This window comes from Hypomesus nipponensis, chromosome 14 (genome assembly GCF_054491055.1).
Source record: "Hypomesus nipponensis isolate SF chromosome 14, ASM5449105v1, whole genome shotgun sequence".
Taxonomy (NCBI): domain Eukaryota; kingdom Metazoa; phylum Chordata; class Actinopteri; order Osmeriformes; family Osmeridae; genus Hypomesus; species Hypomesus nipponensis.
This window is the reverse complement of record NC_140374.1, coordinates 4,703,842-4,729,093: the sequence shown is the minus strand read 5'-3', so window position 1 is coordinate 4,729,093 and position 25,252 is coordinate 4,703,842. Positions and strand designations below refer to the sequence as shown.

General features: G+C 38.0%; 1 protein-coding gene across 1 annotated transcript; it reads left to right on the top strand.

Moving 5' to 3' along the window:
- Nucleotides 1-1,000: 1,000 nt before the first annotated feature.
- kitlga (kit ligand a) lies at nucleotides 1,001-22,205 on the top strand. Its single transcript, XM_084672937.1, has 10 exons — nucleotides 1,001-1,385; nucleotides 14,073-14,180; nucleotides 15,960-16,016; nucleotides 16,140-16,292; nucleotides 16,489-16,702; nucleotides 17,354-17,398; nucleotides 17,971-18,074; nucleotides 18,277-18,386; nucleotides 18,626-18,679; nucleotides 18,772-22,205. The coding sequence occupies exons 1-9, from the start codon at nucleotides 1,371-1,373 to the stop codon at nucleotides 18,654-18,656; spliced, it is 837 nt and encodes a 278-aa protein (XP_084529063.1). The 5' UTR covers nucleotides 1,001-1,370; the 3' UTR covers nucleotides 18,657-18,679; nucleotides 18,772-22,205.
- The last annotated feature ends 3,047 nt before the right edge of the window (nucleotides 22,206-25,252 follow it).

Genomic DNA, 25,252 nt, shown 5'->3' with positions numbered 1-25,252 from the left:
CTCTAAAATATTGAATGAAAGTTAATTTACCGCAAATTCGCAATCGTTGGGACCACGTAGGCTACGCGCTCACACATTTTGTGGACCGACCGACCGACCGACAGAGCGAGCTAAAGAGCTACAGGTCACACAGCTAAACAAGTACAAATTAACGTCAATTTAAGGCAATGACTGGCAAAATTGTATCAATAGGCTATCAGTATCTCCTTGTACCCTCATTGGTTGTCACTCTTTCAAAATGTCACTTTGGTTTCCAATGTCTAATGGATACAATTCAGCGTTGGACCAGACTTTACTCGTAATACGGGATGGTTTTGAAAACGTAAATGACTTAATGACAGTAGCAAGTCATGAAAAGTCTGATTTAGAAACCAGCATTAAAGAATAATGCACGTGCTACCAAGGTTCACTGTAGCATGCGAGTGATCAGAGTGAAGCCAGAATTCACGAAATCATAGATGTGAAGGATTAGCAACCACATAAAACTGCATGATGACTCAATATAATTTGTATATTTGCCGATTTACTTGTGATGCCCAAATGAGGGAACTAATGCATAGCCTAGAACAGTTCGGAATTTATATCTGGTTCATGGCTTATAGATTTCTAAACTATATATGTTAACAGTCTTCAACCTCGTGTGATAACCTAATTTATGTATTTCAGATCATGTACGTGCTTGGGTCAGAACAGAACTGTCCAATACTTAATGACTGTAGGCCTATGAGCACATTTTCAAATTCAAATAATACCACGTCTTTAGTGCTTAATTCTTAAGTGTTGAGCTGATATTATTCAAGTTATTTACAAAAACATACAATTGTTTTATTGGTAGGGTGTAGATAAACTGATATACTGACAGTGTCGTGCAATCCCCTCCACACGCCTTTTCCCTCGGCGTTCAGAATAGAAAGCGAGGCACTTTCAATCAGAACATTGAGTAACATGTCATTCTTGTGTTAAGTGAGCATATAGCATCTATCTTAAACCCGATCATTCAATGTTTTTAAATACAGTTTTAAAGTGGCTGAAACACAGGAAATAGCTACGCGGCTGATAAATGTGCCTTCAGTAATAGAGCGTCGGAATAAAGTGGGCGGCACTTACAAGGCTTTGCATAAAAGGGTTGTCTGGGATAAATCTCAATCTTACCAGGGTTTCACAGTTCACAGTTCCGTGCGTTCGGCATGCCGTGTATTTGGATACGTATTATCACAACAGTGCTAAGGTTTAAGCTTTTATTCCTACCTGGATATTATTGACTCGAGCATTGGATATGTGCACGCGGGATGGTGAAAACCCCTTTCCTCCCCGCAGAAGTAAGATAAAATAGGGTTTCGCATACATTGGATTTACTCCTCTCGTTCCATATGAAGAAGTCAAAAGTAAGTGAACACAGACTACACATTTATTAACATGATTGCCTGGTGATTAATTAAGAGTTATAGGCCTATGGCAAATCTACAAAGATTTTCATTTAAGCGTGAGCTGGACTCAGTAGCCAAGCTACACTAACTGCACTAAAAACAACAACAAAAAACATGGAACAACACGTTATTGGCCAAACCATATTACATTTTATACCACTTACGTGTATAAATACACCCCTTATACACCCTTTACTTGTTGAGTGACAGTAGCTAATTTCAATTCTCAAACGCGTGGGTAACAGATATTAGGAAAGCACAAATGGGAGGGCACCAACAAAACCATTGCCCGGCTATGACATTAGTAGCTAATTTGGAAGTAATTTTATCCTCATCTGTTTCCAGGATATACATTTTTTGTTGAGGTATTTTATTTTGCATAACAGTGTATTCCCCGATGCCTATTCCTCGTTGTGTTCACTTAATTTATTTGTTTAAGCGGTTTACTGATGAAATAGACTAAAACTTAAATGTAAGCAGTTAATTACTCCCCCAAATCATTAAAATCATTTAAAAAAATGACACTGCATATCAAGGTCAGTCTAAATCAGCTGTCGGTTCCATTAATTCCTTACGTTGGCTTCAAACACCACTACAGAACAAGACAGATCACCCTCTTATCGTTGTAGTTTTGCATGGTGATACAGGTAAGTAGGCTAAGTCAAGACATCCAGACTAACCAAAAACAGGGGTCTCTCTTATCCTCCCTTGCTCCAGTAAAACATATCACTGACCCTGTCAGCATATTTGACCCAATCCTCTGATTACCTGATTTTGTGCCACATATGGGAAGAATTAATGGTGTGTTTTTTTCTTCAAATTAACTGGGAGGAACATTATGCCACAATTCCAGTCTTTTTGTGCATTTGTCATAGTAAAATGGTTACAGTATTCAATAATGCATTATATATATACAATAATAGTCATTCAATTGGTCCTCTATACACTGCAAAATGTCACAGCTTTATCAAAAGCGATGATGAACGAAATGCTTCAGCAGATGAGCAACCCCACAGAGATTACTCATTTACCCCATCCTTGTTGTTTTACTGATTCAGTGAAACCTTCAACATATCCCTGGCTTTTTTTGGTCTGCTAAAAGGCATACTCAAGACTATTGTCTCAGAGGTCCTCAATGCCTCAGGCATCAATGCACCAAGTCAACAATAAGACGGGGTATATCATTTTACCCCTTTATTGCTCCTCATCCACTGCCCCTTCTTAACAGCTTGATGGAAAAGCAGTATCTCTCTGGCTTTTTCAAAAGGCCATGCCTCTAGGGACGTCTACAGACACCGGTGCACTGAGGGGTCGCACATTGACAAGTGTTCATATACCTGCTTTATGATTCTTCCTGTGGGGAGCGCAAAGCACATTTAGAGAGATATAGTGGTCTGGTGTAAGGAGTCTACTAGGCTATAAATTAGCCCATTTCTATAAAATGAGTGAGATTTATGTGAGTTTAGTTTTTTCCCGCATCTACACGCCCTTTTGGTCAGGTAGCGACCAGAGGCTAGTCTGAAGCCTGGGATAGAATTAGGTGTGACAGATTTTTGCACTTTCATTAAATAATTGTTGATTTAGAGGCCACAACTCTGTAAGGTTAAGCATCGAACGTCTGGGAAGTGTCACAAGCAGGCCACAAAACCTTTCACAGAGAAAGGAGGGAGGGAGAAAGTGGACAGTCCAGCGGAGATGTGCACGCAAGGCAAGTGGAATGCCGTGGCCCCAGTGTCCACATGTTTAGGAATGCTAGTTGAGGGTGTGGGTTCTTTTCACTAAAATAATGCATTCAAAAAGATATATCTTTTAAATACATTTTAAGTACACTTTCAATTAAAGCTATAGTAAAGTAGACATTAAATGCTAGTGCTTCAATTCAGTGCCGTCTTTTATCTTGGTATCTTATTATCCTAAGATCTTCTATTGTGGCAGTTTATCACAATGTAGCATCAAGGTACACTTAGCTGCTATTGTCTCATCTTACACTAGTGGGCAGTTTTTCCGCTATGGCTTGTGTGTCAGCGTAAACCAGTGCTGTAGATCACAGGAAGATGATTACAACAGCAAAGAGTAGCTACATTTGTCAAACAATACTGAATTGAAGTGCAGTACTGACAAGTGCAGTACAGACAAGATTAAACAAATGATTATTTAGCTGACACCAGGTGCATAAGTAATTCTGAGCTCAGTCGCTTCACTTTGATTTGGTATGACTTTTTATTGCTTTCTCTTTAGTCTTTACTAGTAAACAGATGTTGGAGTGTAGAAATTGGCAAAATAATCCATTCTCACCGGTTTCCTGAACATACATCTTAGCCAGTAGTTCCATGAAAACTATTTCAGAGAACATTTGACAACACTATGATCTGTTTTCATGATATCATTCATACTTGATTTTGTGCTACTTTCTCCTATCTATTCAGTGATTTTAAACAAACAAGTTGAGGAAGGACATTGAAATAAATACCTATCAACTGAAAAACCACATAAATTTAAGCAGATTTATCTGTCAGGGTATACCCTTTGATACTGCATGAGTGCATACCACAGTGGGAAAAGAAATGTTGCAATGAGCTGGACCATGGAGGCATGTTAATTAGTCTGAGAGTGTTAAGTTGCAGAAAGGCATAGTTGACAGATGTTGAGGAACAGATAAGGAAGTTCTGCAATTATTTGTACACTCCTCTCAGTTGTCAATGAAAAAGTCACATATGAATTATTATGACTGCAGAACTTCCGAGGTTGCTGTACTTAAGCAATACGTCAGGACTGATGGATCGTGGTAATGTTCAGAGATTTATATTCTGCATAATGGCCCAAGTAATTTGCCTTCAACTCATTTGTGATTCTTGTGAAATACTGATAAAAATTATTGAACTGAAACTTATTTTGGCCGAGCTCATAAAAATGTGGGATTGTGAACAACAAAGTATGGTGTCTAGTGAGGTGAGCAGCATACATTTCCCTCTCTGCATGACTGTAAATGCTCATTCGGGTCATTCCACACACTTCGCTGTAAACACGCATGTCTGTCAAATTGATTTGAGATATGTATGACCATGAATAAACAGAAAATATATTCTGTGAGGCATGTGGGCAATTACACTTTATAGCAGAATACCTGAGATCTTGAGATCACTTGTGTACATAATTGTGTTTTCCTACTTTGATTTAAAGGAAAATGTAACTAAAACGGAATGCAAAGCAAGGGTTTGTCCCAATAGGATGACACATTAAGTCATATGAGGCAGAGATAAGTTGCTGTCAGAATAAGGATTGGTTTTCATATCATCATCTGTTCTAAGGGGGTGTCAGAAGACACAGTGGCATGACACTTTGGAGAGATGGGAACTAGGAAGTCATACAAATAATACAGATTTTGACTAGTGCACAGAGACTAAACAGCATGATATATGGGCAAGCAAAACAAGGGCTATTTTGTTTTAGTTGCGAAAGGGTTCTCTTATTTTGCCAAACTCTGTGAAATCCTTTGTTAGGTTTCATGGGAATGTGAAGGCTTGCCATGTTAAGTATTTATTCCGTTTGCAATTAGCTGTGGACGTGCTAACAATGGCACATATTTTTTAAGGAAACAAATGTGGTTACAGTTTTACTCATCTGGTGAGAAGTACTTCATTACTTTGTGAGTTAGTGTTATTAGTTTAAGTCATTCTGGTGGTTGTCATTAATCCATTTGTAAAATATGAAAAACGTAATTAATAAATACATTTATATTTTCCAGAATCTGAATCATGGAATATCAAAATTGTATTCAGTCCTCACTTTTGTGGTGAGTTATGACATATGAAGCATTAGTTACCTAATAAGCATACTGTGTAACCTCATTTGACTCCATCACTCCACAAACGATACTGATCCTGACAAGACCACTCCTTCAACCACCTTTTTGCATGCTTAAAACAACAAGAATCACATGCATAAGATGTTTCACAATGTAGAGCTCAGTGTACACAATCTCAAACTAATATTTGGACAATCAAACCATTTTTATCGTGACTCCAGTTTCACAAGCATTTCTGCTACAAACACCACCACAAAGCACAACTACATCTTTCATCAGAGCACTTGTATATGATTTATCAATCATCTATGTTAAATAACCATCTGTATTCTGACTTAAATGACAACCAGTCTTCTTTATTACTCCAAGTATTATGACATTGAGGTTCAAGTTATTTAACACCTTACTTCATTATGTTGAAAGAGAGATAAGAAAATCTTCAAGCATTGTGGCTGTGGTCTGCAGTTAAAGAAGCTTGTCTCCACCCTGCCATTGAAGCATTCATTCATCCTGTCATCGCTGTAGTCAGTAGCCATATCAGATATCCCTGAAAAGCCTAAACCCTTTCATTTTTCCTCCCAAGAGGAGCTGACAAGATCTAGATGGATTATTCACAATTGTTTTAAGAAGAAAATGACTGAAAATGGTTTTACCTGATTTAAACACCTGCACCTATAACATTCTATACCTTGCCATCAACCTGTAACATTAAGTTTATTGTGAATGGTAAAAACCAATGAGTAAAACAACTGGGAAGCTCAAAGTACTATCTAACACTCCTTAATTTCTCTGCTGTCGGTTTGACAGCACTGTTTGCATTGACATTGTAAAAGAGATTGAGATTGTAAAAACACGTTGAACACAACTGACACCCTGGGTTTAGTACTCCAGTGAAGTATAAAGTAGTGTGGCTTTTCCTGTGTTACACGTTTTAAGTTGATTGTGTTTAATCCAAGCTTTTGTAAGTGCACCTGAACGAGTCAGGCTGACTCAATGCTATTTGTCAATGCAAATTTGATTTATACACAATTTAAGAGGGCACCAGTCGCTCACTGCCTTGCGGTGTAATCCATCACGCTCCCATGCCTCAGGTCAGAAAGGATGCTCTAGAGCTTTTTCCTGTCATGCCTTCACCTCATCTAATTCAGAAGTGTTTTGACAAAGCCTAATCTTCTCCTGTCATGAGAGTAACAACTGGATAAGCCCACTCAAAAATAGTAGAGGAGTTATCATGTTTTATTTTTATTTTATTCCTTACAGTGAGCAATGAACAGACCCAACTTTGGTCATAGACCTTATGTCCATTGGCTGTTTCCATGTTGCATGAGTCAGGAATTAGTCTGGAATTAAGAGTCCCTAACAGTGAGCTTTATGGATCAAAGCTGTTGCTGTGCTGGCACAGAAATGATTTCTGCAAACAAATTGGGAACAAGGTATGCTTGCCAATAGAAAAAAACATGGCCGGATGGCAGGCATGTGACACTAATGTTATGCAAAGGGCCTTGTGTTTTTGTGTAATGAGATTATGTGGTGGAGAGGGTACAGGCCTGGGTATCTGGAGAGCCTGTTTATGTTAATGATGCCCTGGGTTCAAAGTGCCTGTTGAGAATCAGACATGGATAATCATCATCAGGAAGTGCGGCCCCCACAGATCTAGAGAGCTGTAATGTACCAAACAAAGAGGGACAAGAGGGCTTTTAGTACCCTGGATAGTGTACCTACCTACTTTCATGTCAGTCCACAACTTGATTTAGCCCGCCCTACTGCTCTGGATAATATGACACAAAACATCATGACCTTAAAGCCTTGATTCTCTATGATTGTTCCTCTACAACATAATCAATCTTTGAACTTATTTTTTAAATCCAGTTTATGGGCACACACAGCTAGTTGGTCAATCAAATTCATTGTAGGGAACACATCCCAATAACAATTTTGAATAATGTTACGCAACGCAACAGCACTGTAAGTTAATTATGTATGTGTGATGTTATTTCTATTCTGTTAAATGTGGCAAGAATGATTTGATGAAATCCGGCTTGGTATATTGCACCCTGCTGACATTTCAGTCAAAATTAGTCAGTGAACAGTACTTGTTCCGGGAGTACAACGGTACTTAAGAATGGTTTGCTGAACCCGATGCTAGTTTCCTCAAGGATCACAATGACTCTTGCGTAGAGACTTTTTACTCTAGTTGGTTAGTGGTAACTGATTTAAACTGTTGTATTCGCTGCTTAATATTCTATTTTAGTTCATCTTATTTGTATTTTTACTGTTGCTTGCTTTTTCTACAAGTACACTTGCACTCTTGGTTGCTCACAATGTGTGCTTCTTGTTTTGGCTACCCTTGCTTTGAGGCTATCTTGTTGTTATTATCAGTGACCTATGCACTTTGTAAAGCTCTTTCTTGAAAGTCGCTTTGGATAAAAGCGTCTGCTAAATGAATAAATGTAAATGTGAACATACACATATTTTTCTGTGTGGGATTGAAATCTCCATTTTATAGACACATAGTCATTAATTTAATATACTCCCACTGCCATCTGTGGAAAGGGTTTTATATCGATTGCACCTCTTGTTCACTGTAATGTGGGTTGTAGCAAGCAACAGAATATGGAACACCAGAGAAACACCATGGATGTCAATGAGACTATATACAGAGATCAAAGCCTTTTTTGATCTTTTAGAAATGTTTGAATGACCTTTTCAAAAGTGACTGCCAAATACCTTTAGATATAAAACGAAACCGTATGATAAGAATGTTAATAAATCTCTCTGCACTTGTAATGTTTTATAAGTCATAGGAAAACATTTATACATATGCAGCCTAGCAGTTGCGAAATAGTCAAAACAGTTATTATAATCACTCTTGATAATGCACTAGCCAACAAGTGCTGATGAGGGATCATGTACATGTTATTGATTTACCCGATCATACTTAAATGTCCCAGTGGGAACTTGCATGGAAAACAAGTGGGCTGATATCTTAGACATCAAAATCTAAATGTTTTGGCAAGCCAGTAACCCAACATTTGTCTCTGCAGACCCAAGTTACCTTTACAGTGATTAACTTCAGAAAATGTTTTTGTTCCCGCTTTGACTCTTTCTGTCTTAACCGAGATCCATGTCTAAAGTGAAGCTTTACTCTTTTTAAACAGTCACACTATGCTGACTGTGTACACTATTTAGTACATTATCAGGTTCTGTGAAGGATACACATACTGCACACTAGTGTCACTACATTTCACAAAACACTTTTTTCTAAGTGGCAAACTCCATCTTTCAATTAATAAACCGTAATGCCATGTGATTAAATAACTGTTACAAAGTAATTCATATGTCAGAACAGGTATTAGAATGTACAGTTATGAACACTGATGTAAACTTAGGGTAAAGCTGTACCAATATGACTAACATCCTCCCTGTGAAGCAAGACTTTAACTGAGCAGTGAAACATTTCATTTTTTAATTCTTTATCTCAGCATCGTGGTTGGGGTTAAGGAGAACCCTGGAAGACAAACGTTTGATAGTTCAAGAGAATATGAACCATACTTGACTGGCATCTGGCCAGACATGTTGTAGCCAGTAGTCTCCTGTTGCTCCTCTGATTTCAGGGGTCGTGATCCTGTCTCATAAAGAGCCAGGACACACAACTCTCCATGTGGCTCCCATCACCCGTCCCTCAGCTCTTGCTGTGCTGATTCCTCTGAACATTTGACCCTGTCTGTGGCCATCATAAAATGTACTATTTGTCAACAGTCATAAATTTTAAGGCTGTTTACTGTGTCATTGATAGTGTGTTATGCATACATGCGTGTGTGTATGTTTGTTCACTCTCATGCATGCATGGCAGGATTGAGCTCAGTTTCTACAACACCAACATTGACATTAGAATTTTTTTTTTTTTTTTTTTACTTTTGAGTTGCTCCTGTAGGTTTGGTCACTCTGACTGCAAGGGATTGCAATTTTCCAGGTGATGAATTAACCTTCTGTCTTGTCTGGCTGTCAGTCTTGTTTGTAATCCTCAAGTCTTTTTGGACCATCAAAAAACTAAACAAGTATCTTTTAATTGAGTCCCTCAAATTAAGTGTTTATATATAATTCACTTGCAATTTGATGGATCAATATCTGGAATGTGTGTTGATGAGGGATGGGGGGGGGTGGTAGGGGATGGGGTAATTTTGCATGATGTTGTTTCTTATCATGCTGAAGTGTGATAAATTCCTAAAGCTCTTGAAGATAATTTTATAATGCCTGTAATCAGGGGCAAAAATCTCAGATATACTTGGGGGGGGGGGCAAGTACATTACATTTTCTGAAGAGCAATTTTTGAGGGGGGACACCAAAGGTTGAGATGTAACACATTTCCTACATTGTAAAGTATATTGGGAGGGGGACAAATTATATTTTGCCTATAATTGAGGGGGGTCGTTTCCAATCAGCATAAAATTTTATCCAGACCATAACACGTTGTACTTTTAATATAACCACGACCAGATGTCAGAGTACTGCTACTTTGTTACATTGTTAGGCCCTCTGCCCTACTTTATTAGAGTATTTACGGAAGTTTGTTAACTGACAAATCAAATGCTTCTGAAAATACACCAGAGAATTATAATCCATGGCTGTCCTTTAGAGAATTTATATTTGTCTCACATGGAGTACGCTAAGACTGAACCCTCAAGTGACCTGTTTGAACTTTCCCTAAATTAGAGCCAAGTTTGATTTTAAGTCTAGAACATGAAGTCATGCCAAGTTTGTGTACAGTGTAGTAACGGGGCAGCAAATTAAATGGGTTCTTAAAAAGGTCTCACCAGGGGCCAAATGTATCAAACTCTGGGTGAATTTATCCTTAAAAATGCAGAAACAACTTAACTCCATCGGCTATGTTTTTGTTTTTCTGAGGTTTATGAACACTGCATAGGTTACGCGTTTGATGAACGTTTGTCTTTATATATTAAGTTGTATTGTGTATATACACTGTTATACATCTTAATTTATTTGTGATTGTGTTGAGGTGAACAACATCCTTGTCCACACACCATCAACTCTTGAATTGTACCTTAGGCTACGTTGTTAACCAATAATGTGTTTGGTTTCCTATAAGGCTAGATGTATCAATACACACACACTGAGTAATTATTGTAAAGCAGATAGCTAAGGCAACCAAACAAAGGTTAAAAGCTAGTATTTTGAGCCAGGTTTGAGAACAGGAACAAATGAACAGGGGAATATAGTTTGGGATATTTCGACTGATGTTAATAGAATAAAACCACCAGAAAAGGTTGGATGCCAATACGGAAATGCAACACCTCCCATATCCATTTGCTTTAATCTGAGTAGCTGGGGGTTGGGGTTTGGGTGCAATTTAAAGATTGTGTAGGCAATGTTGTGTTGAGAAGCACTTTTTGGCTTATTTATCTAAATACATTTCACATCTGGATAGCAACCAATACATCTAAAGGTTTGCCGGTATGAAATCAATCTGACATCTGTGGGCGTCGCAGGACTGTAACAAACAGACAAATCATTGATCCAATCGATTCCCATTGTCTCACGGCAGTTCTGTAGTCAGGCAGCGCGTTCCTGTGTTTTGTGGAAATGTTATTATTGATTGAATAGAGTTTGGAATAGAAGCCAAAATCGCTAGCCTCGTAAAACTTGCTACACCAGCTTTAAAACGGACGGGAAGCCGCCCGGGGCGCCACGAAGTTAGGGGTGGCATTTTCCGCCGAGAGGAACGGCTTTTTCCGCAATTTGTGTGTTTGGCAAATCAAGGTATTGCAGTTGTGTTCGTGCCACTTGTTCCGTGTAGTCTGTTGGGGCGGCACAAGATTTCTTCGTTCAGTGGGGAGTCGCCCGGGGCGCCAAATGTGCAAGGACTGCCACTGGACATTGGGCTAATCTACTGCCACTGGTAGTCTCTCTTACGCGTATATTTGTGTTACTCTACCATTCAAGCCACAATTATCATTCCGTGGAATGGTAGGGAAATGAGTCATATAGCACCTTTACTGCACCGTTTTAAAGCCTATTTATTCAAAGCAGACACTTACACTCATTGCAGAGTTCAAACTGAAATAGAGTGGTTGATGTCAAGGAGATTGTGTACAAGAGACAGTGTAAATGTTGTATCAAATACAACATACACAGAAGGGTAGATTTCGCCTATACATAGAGAAGTACATTTACATTTAAATGCCGCATATTGTGCCCTTAGATCAGCTCAATAGTCCAGACCAGCGCCCGGTCTCTGTCCTGCGAAGCCCCGCTATTCGCAGATCGCCTGGCAGCCCATTCCGCCTCTATACACTTTTCTATGAGATGCAAGCACATCGGTGGGATAGCTGTGGGGAGCCAGCATGCCGTGCATGAATACAGTTGAGCTGTACTCAACTATATGCAAATGATTAAGGCACGAAACCATGTGAACACCGATGAACAAACAGAATGTGGGAATGACCATGACGTTGACCCTTCTTCATCTACCTTGCATTGCACCTGATTATACTCACAGATTTTACCTCAACAATCCAGGCAATAGCGGGAAGGTATTTTATTTGATGGTAATAGTTTAGTTTATGAGTTAAGAAGAACTATAGGCCTACACAACCACATTTTGAAATTCCCTGGTTTAATTGTCACATTCTACTGTCTAGCTAATTTAGATGAAGTAGCATCATGTGTGCAACACAAACATTTTGAGTTGATTGACAAACACCCCCAAGCCAGCAATTTGTCACAGTGACGTAATATCATACTGTGTTGTCGTGTATACTTGGGGTTGCCAGGGGCGATTCTAGGATCAGACCTTTAGGGGGGCTCAGCATAGACCTATGTCTATTGGGTTCAGCCCACAATGAGAATGTGACTTGTGTTCTTAATCTGCGCCATGACATTAACTACCTACTTCTTCTTCTTTGGTTTTACTGGCAGACTACTAACGTTAAAGGGGCATGGCAACACTGCATATTAAACCTACTTAAAGCCCTTTGAACGTGTACTGCTCATCTGCTACTAACAGATACGTTCGCAAATTCTTACGTTAGCACTAAAACTTATTTAAGATAATAATAATTTATAACTTTTTAGGGGTGCTGAGATGAAATTGCTTGAGCACCCATAAAAAGAGTCTAAAATCGCCAGTGGTTATACGACTGTATGGTGAGTTCCCATTAAAAGCAATTAAATCCGGGGTTGTGGGAGCCATGGGGAAGCAAGCCACGAGGAGTCTGAATTGAGCGCTGAGAGGCATAAATGTTTTTGAAAAATGTTAACCTTTATAGTGACGCTGGGGTGCGTTAACCATCTACAGGCCCATAGATACACGTTACTTGGTGTCGGTATTCTTGCTGTCTCCTCTAAAATGTCATTTTTGCATGATTACCGAAGTTGAAACAAAAACGTGGATGCAGTGTATGTAAGCAATGCCTTCTGCCCAAAAGGCATCAAAATAGGATGAATGGAGACCTCATCACAAGGTCAGCAGTGACCCGAGAGGCAGGTCTTTCTATTCTTTCTACTTAAGAGCAAAAAGGAGAAGCATACAGGATGGGATCCCTCCAAAAATTGGCTCAATTTCAATTAATTGGTTGTAGGCTATCAAGCACAATTCCCTAGAGGCCCACATTAAAACAAAATTATTTCACACTCAAATTTATGATATATAAATTAAGCTATTATAAGCTATAAATAAGTTATCATTAATTTCTTTATCAATACATTAACAAATAACCATTGTAGACCAAGTAAAGGTACTAAGTATGCATGCAATCTCAGTGCCTTTCAGCAAAAATGTCACCATAACACTGAAAAGCTACTCAAATTCTCAACAAACTGTTTTGTATTTACCATTGTTTGCTCAGAATTGCATAGCTGAAATTATTTATGTATATGTCCAATATTTTAGACCTTTGTTATTTTTCTAGGGCCAACTTTGATCTCGAATGTAAACATTTCATATATTTTATTTCCAAAGATTGAGAGCTGCATAGAGAAAGCAAACACTAGGTTGTATTAATAAAATCTGGTACGTCACCTCCCCCCACCATTTCACCATTTACATCCATCCCATATATTCCTCTTTTTTAAAGACAATGTTATTTGATAACCAAAAGAAGTGAAGAGAATCTTAATTACATTTCATCAACCCTAAACTTTAGTTGTATTCCCCTTAGACTCTCTTCCATTCGTGGCTATTTGTTTCCCAGCTGCAGTATGATGATAAAGATGGCAGATTATAAAAGAATATTACAAATCTGTTGAACTCCTTGACATAAACTAAAAGAACTGGTGGACTAAAAGTCCACCAATTCTCAGTAGACATAGCTCAGCTTTAGTCTTGCATACTCCAATCTGTGAACTTTTACCAAAATTCCCCTCCAGGTTTCTAACTCAAAAGAACACTCCAACCTAATCTTCTGCTATGTTTTTTGTTTGGATCAGTGCCTAATCTCAGTTAAGAGGAATGGTGTCGGTTGCTTACAACATGCTCAAACCAGCAGAATCATGATGGTTGAAAGGTTGGGAAATGGAGTGACAGAAACCTAGGGAGAATGGTGTGGTTCGAGCAGGCATTAGCTCAAGCCTCATAAAATAAAAAAATTAAAACATGGCCTGTTATCAAATGTCTGTGAACAAGAGCTTGACCAAAGGCTGCAACTTTGTACTGGGCCATAACAAAAGAAATGCCAAGGTATTTTCAATAGGAGTAGAGATTGCTTTACTTGTGAGAACACAATCTCCAAAAAGACAGTTTTATTTAGGTCCAGATTGTTTTTTAGCTTGATATATTGTCGTAGATTGTGTGATTGCTTACCACTTTGTTTTGTGTTTTTCAGATTTGGATACACGTCTGTGTCCATTTATTGCTCTCCATCACGCTTGGAGTTTACTCAAGTGAATTTGTAAACCCTGTGACAGATGACATCACCAAACTTTCACAATTAGTAAGGCATTTCCACTTAATTAACAAAACTGTGTTGATAAATGATTTCAAGCTGTCTTTATTGGTTATTTGTTGTTGAGCAAGTGTTTGTAGAAAGGAATGCAATTCTCTGGTACTTTCTTGGGTCAAAAGGATGTAAAACCCTAAGGCAGGGGTGGGGCACCCTGATCCTCAAGAGCCGCTGTCCTGCATGTTCTAGATGTTTCCCTGCTCCAGCACACCTCATTAAAATGAATGGTCATTACCTGGCTTCCACAGAGCTTGATAACAACCCATTCATTTGAATCAGGTATGCTGGAGCAGGAAAACATCTAAAACATGCAGGACAGCGGCTCTCTAGGACCAGAGTTCCCCACCCCTGCACAAAGGCTTAAGAATCGAGTCTGGTCCATTCATTACAAATTTACAGACTGAAGTACATCAACAAAACATGGAACATGTGTGATGGGAATTCATCACAACACAGCTACATAATGACGCTAGAGTGGATTGCATATATTTCATAGACTTTATGAAATGGCTGCCATTGTCAGGACAACATAGACTGGAAACCATAGGGATACATTGGGTGTCTTGTGAAGCCCGATGTCTTCAGTCACACACTGCATTATGTTTCTGTTTAGACTATTGACTAGTTTGCAGCTATCAAGCCTTGTCAAAAATATTGTCTTTGTATCTGATCCAAATGTCAAACAGTGTAAAATGTAAATTGTGCTGTAATTGTACATTTTTGGTTCATATATTTGCAATTGTTGCATAATATTCACAAGTTTACACTCAGTTTATACCTTGTGTGTGAATGTAATTTGTAAAGCACAGTTGTGTTTTTTTTTGTTTTTGTCAATTGCAAAAAGAGTAGAGTAGTTTGGCATTAGGTTTAAGATGAACACAGTTTAGTCCCGTTCTATGCATTACAGTGCCATCTACCAATATAGCTTAGATCTCAACTGTGCTCATATTCTTAGAACGAAAGTAACAGGGAGATATACAAAGCCATATTCAAACCAGTAGTGCTTCACCACTGTCTGGTGATTATCCATACATGTACTTGGATGATAATCCAAAGTGTGCAGTGAGCTCTTAAATATATTATATTGCTGGACCACTTGTTTGAATACTTAAGTTCTGGGTCATTTTCATGGGACAAAATTTGTGAAGGCTTTTAGTAGACTGACAAGCTCTTGCTCATCAAACTTGGACAGAATGAGCCAGACCTGTTTTCTAGCCTTATACTACCAATGTGGACCCAATTTTTGTTGTCACGTGTTGCTTACAGCCTAGTATTGACGCCCTAATTTAGAAAAGGTCATCCTATAATGTTATAAGGTATTATAACATTTTAAGACATAATTTGGCACTACAGTATAATTCAGGATGTGTTCTCAGCCCTCACAAAATGCATTACCTACTTGAAACCACCTGTGCTCATTTTTCCCTGCACAAGGGACTCATTAAACCTGAGATCTATGGTGTAATATGTGCATATTTTTTTACTAGTATTTTCCCTCTTTATTGGTACATTTATAAGATGATTATTTTATATTTGCTATTAGTTTATTCCTTTCAGTATAGCTCAAAGATTTACAACTGTGCTAGGTACCATCTGGTTCTGATAACGGATCAAGGCATCCTATGCATACATAGATGGAATTATGTAGTAACATACAGTTGTCCTTTTGTATGAATAAAAGTTTAATGTGGTTGCTTTAGATTGCTACTGTATATTCACTAATAATTATTTCACTGTGCTTCATTTTTCTGTATTTTCCTTTTTTAACAGAAACAAAATATTCCTAAAGATTACAAGATTCCTGTGCATTACATTCCAAAAGAAGAGGTGAGAAAAGTTTTATTTTTGTAAGCGTCACAATTTTTTTTTGACAATAATATAATATAATTTTTCAGATCTTATGTTGAGTCATTTTAACATATGCATATCTAATTTCCTTCTTTCTTTTAGAGTGGAATGTGTTGGGTGAAGCTAAATATCTTCTACTTGGAGGAAAGTTTAATAGAATTGTCACTTAAGTTTGGAAATATATCATCAAACAAATATGATATTAGCATCTTCATCCAAATGCTGCAAGACATACGATTTAAGATGAGGCCTTTGGTAAGTTGTTGCATAAATCTGTTGGCTCTTCAAACTCATTGTAATTTAATACGTTTAGTACAGTCCGGTAACAAGTACCAATCACAATAAACGTAATCTATACAGTAGCCAGATCAATGCCCAAGAAAATGCTTGCAACACTTCGCAAGTCTACCCAGCTTCAATCTTTCCACCCGCAATGTTCTTGTCTTTACAGGAGGCTTTGATGTTAGATTTTGAGTGCCACTACAGAAAGGAAAGATGGCAGACAGGGCGTTACTTTGAATTGGTGGAAGATTTCCTCAAAACAGCAAGTCAAGAAGAATCAAGGAGAGATTTGACAGACTGTGAGCCACCTTCCTGTCCCACAATAACAACGACCACAACAACAACAACAACAACAACAACAACAACAACAACATACTCAACAGGTCAATATCTGATCAGCTTGAGAAACAAGGCTGCTAAAACATTTTTCGAGTTTACTCTTTACACCTTGTTATGATTCACCCTACTCTAAGATCGTTGTCACTGTTGACAATGCAGACTCATTTAGTGGTCTACTGTTTCTTGTTATCGTACCCATATGGCTACAGTCTGCAATAAACATGTATTTATGTAGTTTGTTCTAGGCTCGATTGGATCTCGAAAGTTATTACTCTCATGACCAGATCATTTTCAGGCTATATCTCTTGTGGTGTTTAAGGTTGTCTTTTTGGGTTTGCACAGCAAATGCTTTTCTTTCAAGAACTTTAGGAGAAAAGAAAATGTACCAGTTGATTGGTAGGTCCATTGTGGTGTTCCTTGTTGCTAGGTCACAGGACCAAGGGAAGATGTCCCCAGGTGGACTAGATGAAAAGAAGAAAAGGACTGAAACCCCACTTGTGTACGTGTTGATTACAGACCAATCTTCAGATCTTCCCAAGCGCTTGGTCTTTTATTTCTGGAGAGGATAGTTTAGATCTTTTGTCTGAGGAAAAGAAAAGGTGTCAGCAAAGAGACTTTTTAGTGTCCGACAATGACGTTTTTTTATAATGAGTATTAACACTCTACCTTCCTTTTTTCCTCCCGTTTGTCTTCAGTCAAGACCACAGACTGTGATGACTCCGCATCAAACTGTAATTCATGTAAGTTAGTTTTCTAATGTAGGTTATGTAAATCCTGTAAATGAAGTTATCTTAATAAGTAAGACTAACGATCCATGTGGATCTGACTTATCAGAAATACACTATTGGAGCTCAAATTAAGTGTATTTGCCCATTTAGTTTAAAAGTAGGCCAACAGGATTTTCCTGATAAAACCTACTAGTGACAGTTGAGTTCACTTGACACACAGTAATATATACAGTTTATTATAAAGAGTCATGGAATATGGTGTAATTGTGATCAAGTCAGCCTTGGGTAATTCTTTAAAAATAAGTGTGAGAAACAAATCTTCTATAAAGATCTTATTCCTCTTGAAGTCAAGACAATTCCTTTGTAAAGTAGTCAGATCTCAGATGTTTCCAATAATAAAATGTATAGTGAAAGAGGTTCATAGCGCTTTCCTGCCAAGGTGTCCATACTAGAGTTATGTCTTTTAAATCAATTTAATTGGAAACCCAGAAGTAACCTATTTTGTTATCAGAGTGTATTTCAAATGGTCCCATTTTCTTAAACAAACAATAACCTAACATTAGTTCACTTTTGAATTCTCTTAGGGAATGAGCGACTGACGTTCTTTCCTGAAGGTGTGGAACAAAGTCTACTGTCGCTACTACTGCTCATTCCAATCGCTGCCATTGTGTTTCTTTTAGTGTGGAAGGTGAGGCAATCTGTGAAGGACTGTCGGCAACTTACAGTTATTGAGAAATTGTATAGTATTTCTACAATTCTTTGCTTGTAGATTTACCGTTTGTACCAACGAGTGTTACTCTATTCTAAGTTTTCTTAATACGCATTTTTCTGTCTGTCTGCAGTGTGATAGTCAATTAAAATCTTAATGTTGGTGCTTCTTTGAGTTTCAGGTCAAAGCTAGGAGGAATGATGATTCAGCAGGTCAGAACTCCGCAGAAGGAGTCTTATTCACCGGGACGGAAGGGAACTCCCACCAACTAACCGATGAAAGCTCTGAAAGGTAGGGTTTATAAATCTGGCCACCTTTCGTGTTCATTTCAGTTTAAGAATAGAATTTAAACGAGATCCCTAAACAGTACTAGACAAAACTCAATATATATATTTTAAATAAACAAAGATGGGTAATTAGGAGTATGAATGAACAACTACTATATGTACTGTATATATGTACTTTCATATTTAAGGTGGTGTTTCATGCACTTTAAAGTTTACATGTATTTCTCCTTTAATGCATTACAGAAACAGATTGACCGTCATTGAGACCGTGTAACTGTTAAACCTTGTTGGAAATTGGTGAGTTTCCCATTATGTTTTTGAGTTGACCACTGCACAATATCGACATGTTTAACTCACATTACAAAATTGTCTCCTTCCAACTGGTCTAGGTGTCAAAAGGAATCCTATCAAGAGCAAGAAAACGACACAACCATAAAACTGACCACTTAATTTCATCTATCTGATGAACGGCCTATGTTACGCGTCCTGTCTAGAAACTTGTCTTTACCTTCCTAAACTAGTGGATGACATTGCTTAGACCTGCAAGGAAATATGTACAGTTACTGCACATCACTCCACCTTGGTTCTGGATAAGCTTTTCTTTCTTACCATCAACTTGACTTCAACCACTGCCAGATGTCACGGATGTGAAGTGAAATGAGGATTCTGGTCCACCTAATGAAAACATCTTGAGACTGGCACTGTCACAAGGACTTCAACATCTGCTGCATTGACTAAACTCTCTGCAGGAAGACTGATCCAAAAGGTTTCGTGGTCATGCTATGTGGTCATGTGGATTTGGCACCGGGTTCTCAAGAACAGAGTGGAAAACTGAGATTTATTTCAATCTAAGGACTAAAGCGTAAATGCCTACCTCTAGTCACCCTTACTTTGACCATTTTCAGTGACTTAATCTACCACTTCAATCTTGGTTTCTACTGGACTACAAGAAAAGAAACATTTTTGAACTCCTCAAACTGAATCATCTATTTTATTTTGGGCACTGTGCTGACGAGGTTGTATAATTAATTTATTTATTTACTCTGAATGCTAACAGCATCGTATTGCTGCTGTTGATTACACACCTGACAAAAATACATATGATGTAACACACTACAGTAAATGGACAGGAAAAAGACCATGAGGGTGCATCTCAAGGACAAATAAGACACCCGTTAGGATTTACTTTTTGTTGCAATTTTACATACTGTAAGCATGTACAAATTGTGTTCTCATACAAGACAACCATAGTGTGCTTGAATCACATTGACAGTTTCACTTGCAAGTGACATACAGTACATGTTCACGTTTGATGATTTGATCATTGATGGCATTTGAGTGGATAATGTGCATGGAGATAAACAACAGTGTATACAGCATGCACTGCTTTGACTAACAAACCTTAGGCAATAACAGCTATCCATGTTGATAAGACTGGAAGATCAGAGTTTTGATATCCAGGCTCATTTCTATAAAAATCTGTTAATCTGAAAACTCTGGGTTAATTGTCTGATGCGCAAACAGATATTTCCCAAGTGATCCACTACATCATAATTCTAGATACTGACCAGTTGTATCAGCAAATTTCACTCATCAGCTTAGAGGTACTTCTGTACTGCTTATTCATCTATGAGGTATATTTTGTATGTTGCATGTACACAGCCACAATACAATACAAATACATATTTTATATAATAGCAAAAATGAATTAGAGTACGACACATAGATGGTTGTTAAATAAATTTCCCTGCATGTATTAAACTGTTTTCAATTTTGTTTTATACATTATTGGTTAAAGCGTCCCCCTAATCAACCGAAATGTCTTAACATTTGATATTGTCAAATATTAATAATTTTCCTACAGCACAAAAATCTGTACATATTTATAAACAAATGATGATGTAGATTATGGTTAACATTGTTATTACTTATTTCACAAATAAAAAATCGAAAACTCCACTCTTAAGTCTTACACCACACATACCCTAACCTAGAATATAGAATTGTTTTGATTACCAGCCATAACCAAAAATGATATCTGTTATGACAGTGACACTTTTTTTGCAATGTCCTTTTCGCAGTTTCCTCTGGAGGTGATCATTTGAAGTTGTACCACTTGTACCCATTCACTGATGAATATAGAAGACATTGCAGCATTTGACACCATTTAGTCACTATCTGAGATATAATGAATAATACCCAACCCATGATGGGACAGTCTTTACTGAGCCTCCTTTTTGTTCAACTTGACCATCTATTTGCCATAGTTGTAATTTGCGTTTTCTCTCTTGCATGTACCTTTTGGTGTTCTTACAAGCTTGCCAGATCTTGGTTTTGTGCCTTGTTCAGAATTATGTTGTTAATTCCACTATGAACAGGTGAAACAATGATTATGCTGTTTGAATTTGAGCATGAAGGTCATTGGACCTGCTTGCAGTGAATTATTAACCATAAACAAACAAATAAGACAATCAGACTTGATCATGACCCTGTCTTTCAAAAATCAATTACTTCTGTTCAATCTGTAGTTGTTTAGTCTAAACCTGTATTTGTTTAAGTTTATTGTAAAATTCTGTCAGAATATTGATTACTCTCAGCATCTATCATCTAATATAAACCGTAAAATTCCATGTGACTTGTATGGTCTTGTGTGTTAACCCTCCACCTTTACTAAATAACAGTACAGTACAGTAAATGAGCCCAACATTATATATGCAGGACAGTAGATCATAAGTATTTTAGAACAATAATAATATTTGTATTCCATGAAAATTCACTAAATCCTCCAAACTGTTTACCTTACTAATTTAAAGCAATGCTACTCAAAATAAGTCGCTCCAAACTGAAATTACACCTTAGGTTGCATTGAGTTCCCTGTCTGCATGCAATGTTTTAACCTTTGTCATTTTTAGGAAACAGTTCCATTGGTAAACATGTGTCTGATTTAGCATATATGGGCCTTTTTTTATTAGAAGCTATATTTATCTTGCAAAATGGAGTCTATGTTAATAATACCACATTGGTGTTCAAATACGTTAGTTCTGAGCAAATGTGACAAGTCTGTTTCAGCGTGAATAGCTGAAGATACTTGGTGTGGTTGAGTGTTGTTTTGTTCTGTTAAAGCTGAAAGAAAGAAACCTTCCTTTAAATAAATTACTTTATACTGTATGTGCTGTGGAGCAAAATTTATGCAAATGAAAGTTTAGATGTCATCAAGCTTTTGGTAAAATAGGCCATAGGTGTTTAAACATTTTGTGCTCAAGAACCAAATGATCGGCTAGACATCTTCATCATCGTGTACAAAACATCAATAATCACCGCCATAAACTGACTATAAGGTAGTGTCAGCTTGTTAACTTCAGCAGTGTTGCATTTTCTAAAATGTTTGAATGAATACCACAGGCTAGGACAGGTTTTAAACTGTGAAGACAAATATGATGGCATCCTCCATCTTCCTGTCTTTGTAAGAGTCCAGGAACACACAGCCAGATGCGTGTAATTTATTCTGTGACTAAGCTGTTGTGTTCAGAAAGCAATTTCCATAAAGTACTGTTACCATATCAGTTCTTGTATGTGTTGTTAGGCTTTTTGACAGTGAAATGAACTGAATGGTGCTTTGGAGCTCTAGATGTTATGTGTCCCATGCATTTACAAGGGGAACCAAAAGGCTTTTGGCAGGAAATTAATCTGGGTGCCAAAAAACACTTATATAAGACCCAGTTGAAAGCTGGGCGACACTCTACTGTATTCTGTATTTTTGTATACATGTAAACATATATATATATATATATATATGAGATATTAATAAAGTACACTTATCCAACTGTTGGTTAAAGATTGTATCTTTTGGACCACTAATTTATACTGTGTAGTGTACAATTAAATAAAATCATCTCTTTTCTGCCTCATAATATAATTGATATAATTAATGAATTGCCAAGCAACACTTGTAAAACCTTTGCAGTTACACATTTTTCACAAATGTCTGCATGCCTCGCAATGTAAAACCCACTTTGACTTTTAATAATTACCTTGTATACATCATAACGCGATTATCATAGTTCAATACATCTATGTGGAAGAGCACCTATCCAACTTCTCTTTTCATCCGGGTGGATCAATATAATACATCATTGATTTTCTATAGTTGTTCCTATAGCTGGTGACAAGGGAAATCTAAAGGAAATCTCAAATGAGTCCAATCTTGTGACGTATCATTGTATTAGAGTTCTATTTGATCATGGACTCAAATCTTTGTGTGGACGGAAACCGGCTTCACCCGCTGTGCATGCCGGGGTTAAATGTAGGCTACAACTGCAGCAAAGTCCTTGGAGGATATGAAGAGGCTAAATTCAAGATATGACCGGAGCTCCCAGACAACTACCATAACCCCACCTCACAGCCAGGACTGGGAGCTTTCCCACCCTTCAGTGGACCGGCCCCAGCTGCACAAACCACTGAAGGAAGAGCAGCTGCCAGTTTTCTTCTGGTTTCAAAGACAAGTTGAACTTGGGGCATGTCGCTGGGTCCTTGTCCAGTATACATTATATGTGTGTGTGTGTGTGTGTGTTTAATGGATAGCTCCCTTGTTTCTTTTTTGGAAAAGTTACAATAATACTTGATACAATTGCCTGAATGTGTTTCAAAAGTTTATTTGAGGTAACTCTTTGAAGGAATGGATTTATTTGTCTTTAGTTACAGTGGGATCTCTTCATCAGGGGATACTGAACCATCACCAGGAGACCCATCTGTATACAATATAAAATCCTATAGATTTATATAACAGTACAGTAGTATTAAGTGGATTGGTATATTGATATGCAGTTTATGATCAGCGTGACTATGGATCATAATGGTGATGGTAACACAAACTCAGTATGTGGCATGTAGACGCAGGAAGTGGGAGTGTTCTGTCCATGTGCAGCCCTCGGTCTCACACTCATACAGTCTAGTAAATGATGTCAATGAAACATTTACAGTATGTGGGCGTGCATTTGGAGTTAACATGTGTATACACGTTGTGGTGTGTAGGGGTGTGTGTGCATGTCGTTGGTGTGTGTGTGTGGGCAGCGCATAATCAAAGGGAGTGAAAGGGATCTCTGAATGGCAGGCCTTGAATACCCCCCCCCCCTCTCTCTCTCTCCAATGACAGTGCATACATTGACAAAAAGGCATTATCCACTCTCTTGAATCTGTGACAAAGGTCTTTATCGTTGTAAACTGTTTTCCCCTCTTTCTCTCTCTGCCTGAGTGTGTGTGTGGGAATCAGTACAGGACCTTAGTCACAGGTCAGCTGGGCTAAGGTTACTAATAGCCCGCACCAACAGACTTGTGATCTACGTCTTACCCTTTATGGAGCTCTTCCCCACGGCCAGGGGAGAATGCGTTCCCCCTCAGGTCGGGAGTGGGGCCTAGCCAGCCCTGTCCCAAGAGGCTGTAACCTGAGGTTTATCAGAGCACCAGGCTGTGCTGTAATACTCCTGTGAAAGACCTTTCAGGCTGCCTCCCAATATTGATTTTTCTGGGCAGGAGGCTGAAATTGAGACCCCCTAGGAAGCGTGGGCTGTGTGGGAGAGGACGGTTGGGTGGGGTTCGAGCAGGGGGGACAGGTAGCAGAGACGGAGAGAAGGAAGGTATGGAGCAAGTGGACATGTGAAAAGGATGAGAGCAGTGACAAGGAAAGCGGAGAGAGATGAGCAGACAGGAGATAGGTTGAGTCTGCCCTGCTGGTATAATGAAAGTGGAGAGGATGAGGTGTGTAGGATGAGGTGGACAGATAAAAGAGCCTTGAGAGCTTTTACTCAGCATCACCTTGTCGACTTGCAAAGGGTACACCTTGCTGCCATCTAATCCACAGTCAGCCCTTGTCCCTAGCGAGATTCTAAATGACTACCTGGCACCTGAATACACCTTTAGATGTGTTAAGTCTGAGTCAACACTGAATCATACCTTTGCTTTATCAATCTGGTATTGATTTCGTTTCCCAGTGGCCTCATTCATTCTTACCCTGAGGAACAGCTGTCATTGCCATGACTTAAGTAAGCATTCAACACATCAAATGAGCTTGGCAATATTAACTACTCTTGAATTTCAATCAACTCGAAATGCTAAACCATGTTCTTTGATCTCAGTTCAAATATGTGCACACTGCCATTTCATTATGTATTATTATGTGCGGTACATGTCTCCCTTGAGGTATATCATTCAAAATATGCGTCAACAAAAGGAGGTGGATGGAATTTGTCACATTGTCTAGTCTTATCAGATTCTCTAGATAATCTACCTTTTGAGTGATTTCAAAGGGAAACATGATAACATTGCACTTGAATGCAAACTGACAAAGAGTAAATGAAAACAAAAGACATCTTCCACTTTACTATGTAACAGATTGGACATGAAAAACACCTAGTCTTTCTCAGATATGATATAAATATAATACAATGATAAAGCAAAGTGATACAAAAAACCTTTACTACCAAATTTGACATAATACTCCAAGAAATTGTTTACCATACAATATCATCAACTATACTCACTATACATGTTACTATCCTCCTAGATATCTCTAAAACACACAGGCATCTTTTTCACATAAATATATACTTCTTGTTATCCTTTTCCATCCTGAGTGTATGTGTGGGAATCAGTCCATGATATAGAGAACATTACTCTGTTTAAGAACATTTAAAGAGTTTGAAACTCAATTCTTACAGAAAGTATTTTTAAACTCAAGACCAAAATATGGTGAAGAATTTCTTACAGTAAAATGTATTTGGAGAAAATAGGATTTGGATTGGAATAATGCTAATTAATTTGATTATTTATTATAATCTATGATTTGTTTTGCATGACTCCAGTTTTGCTCCGTAA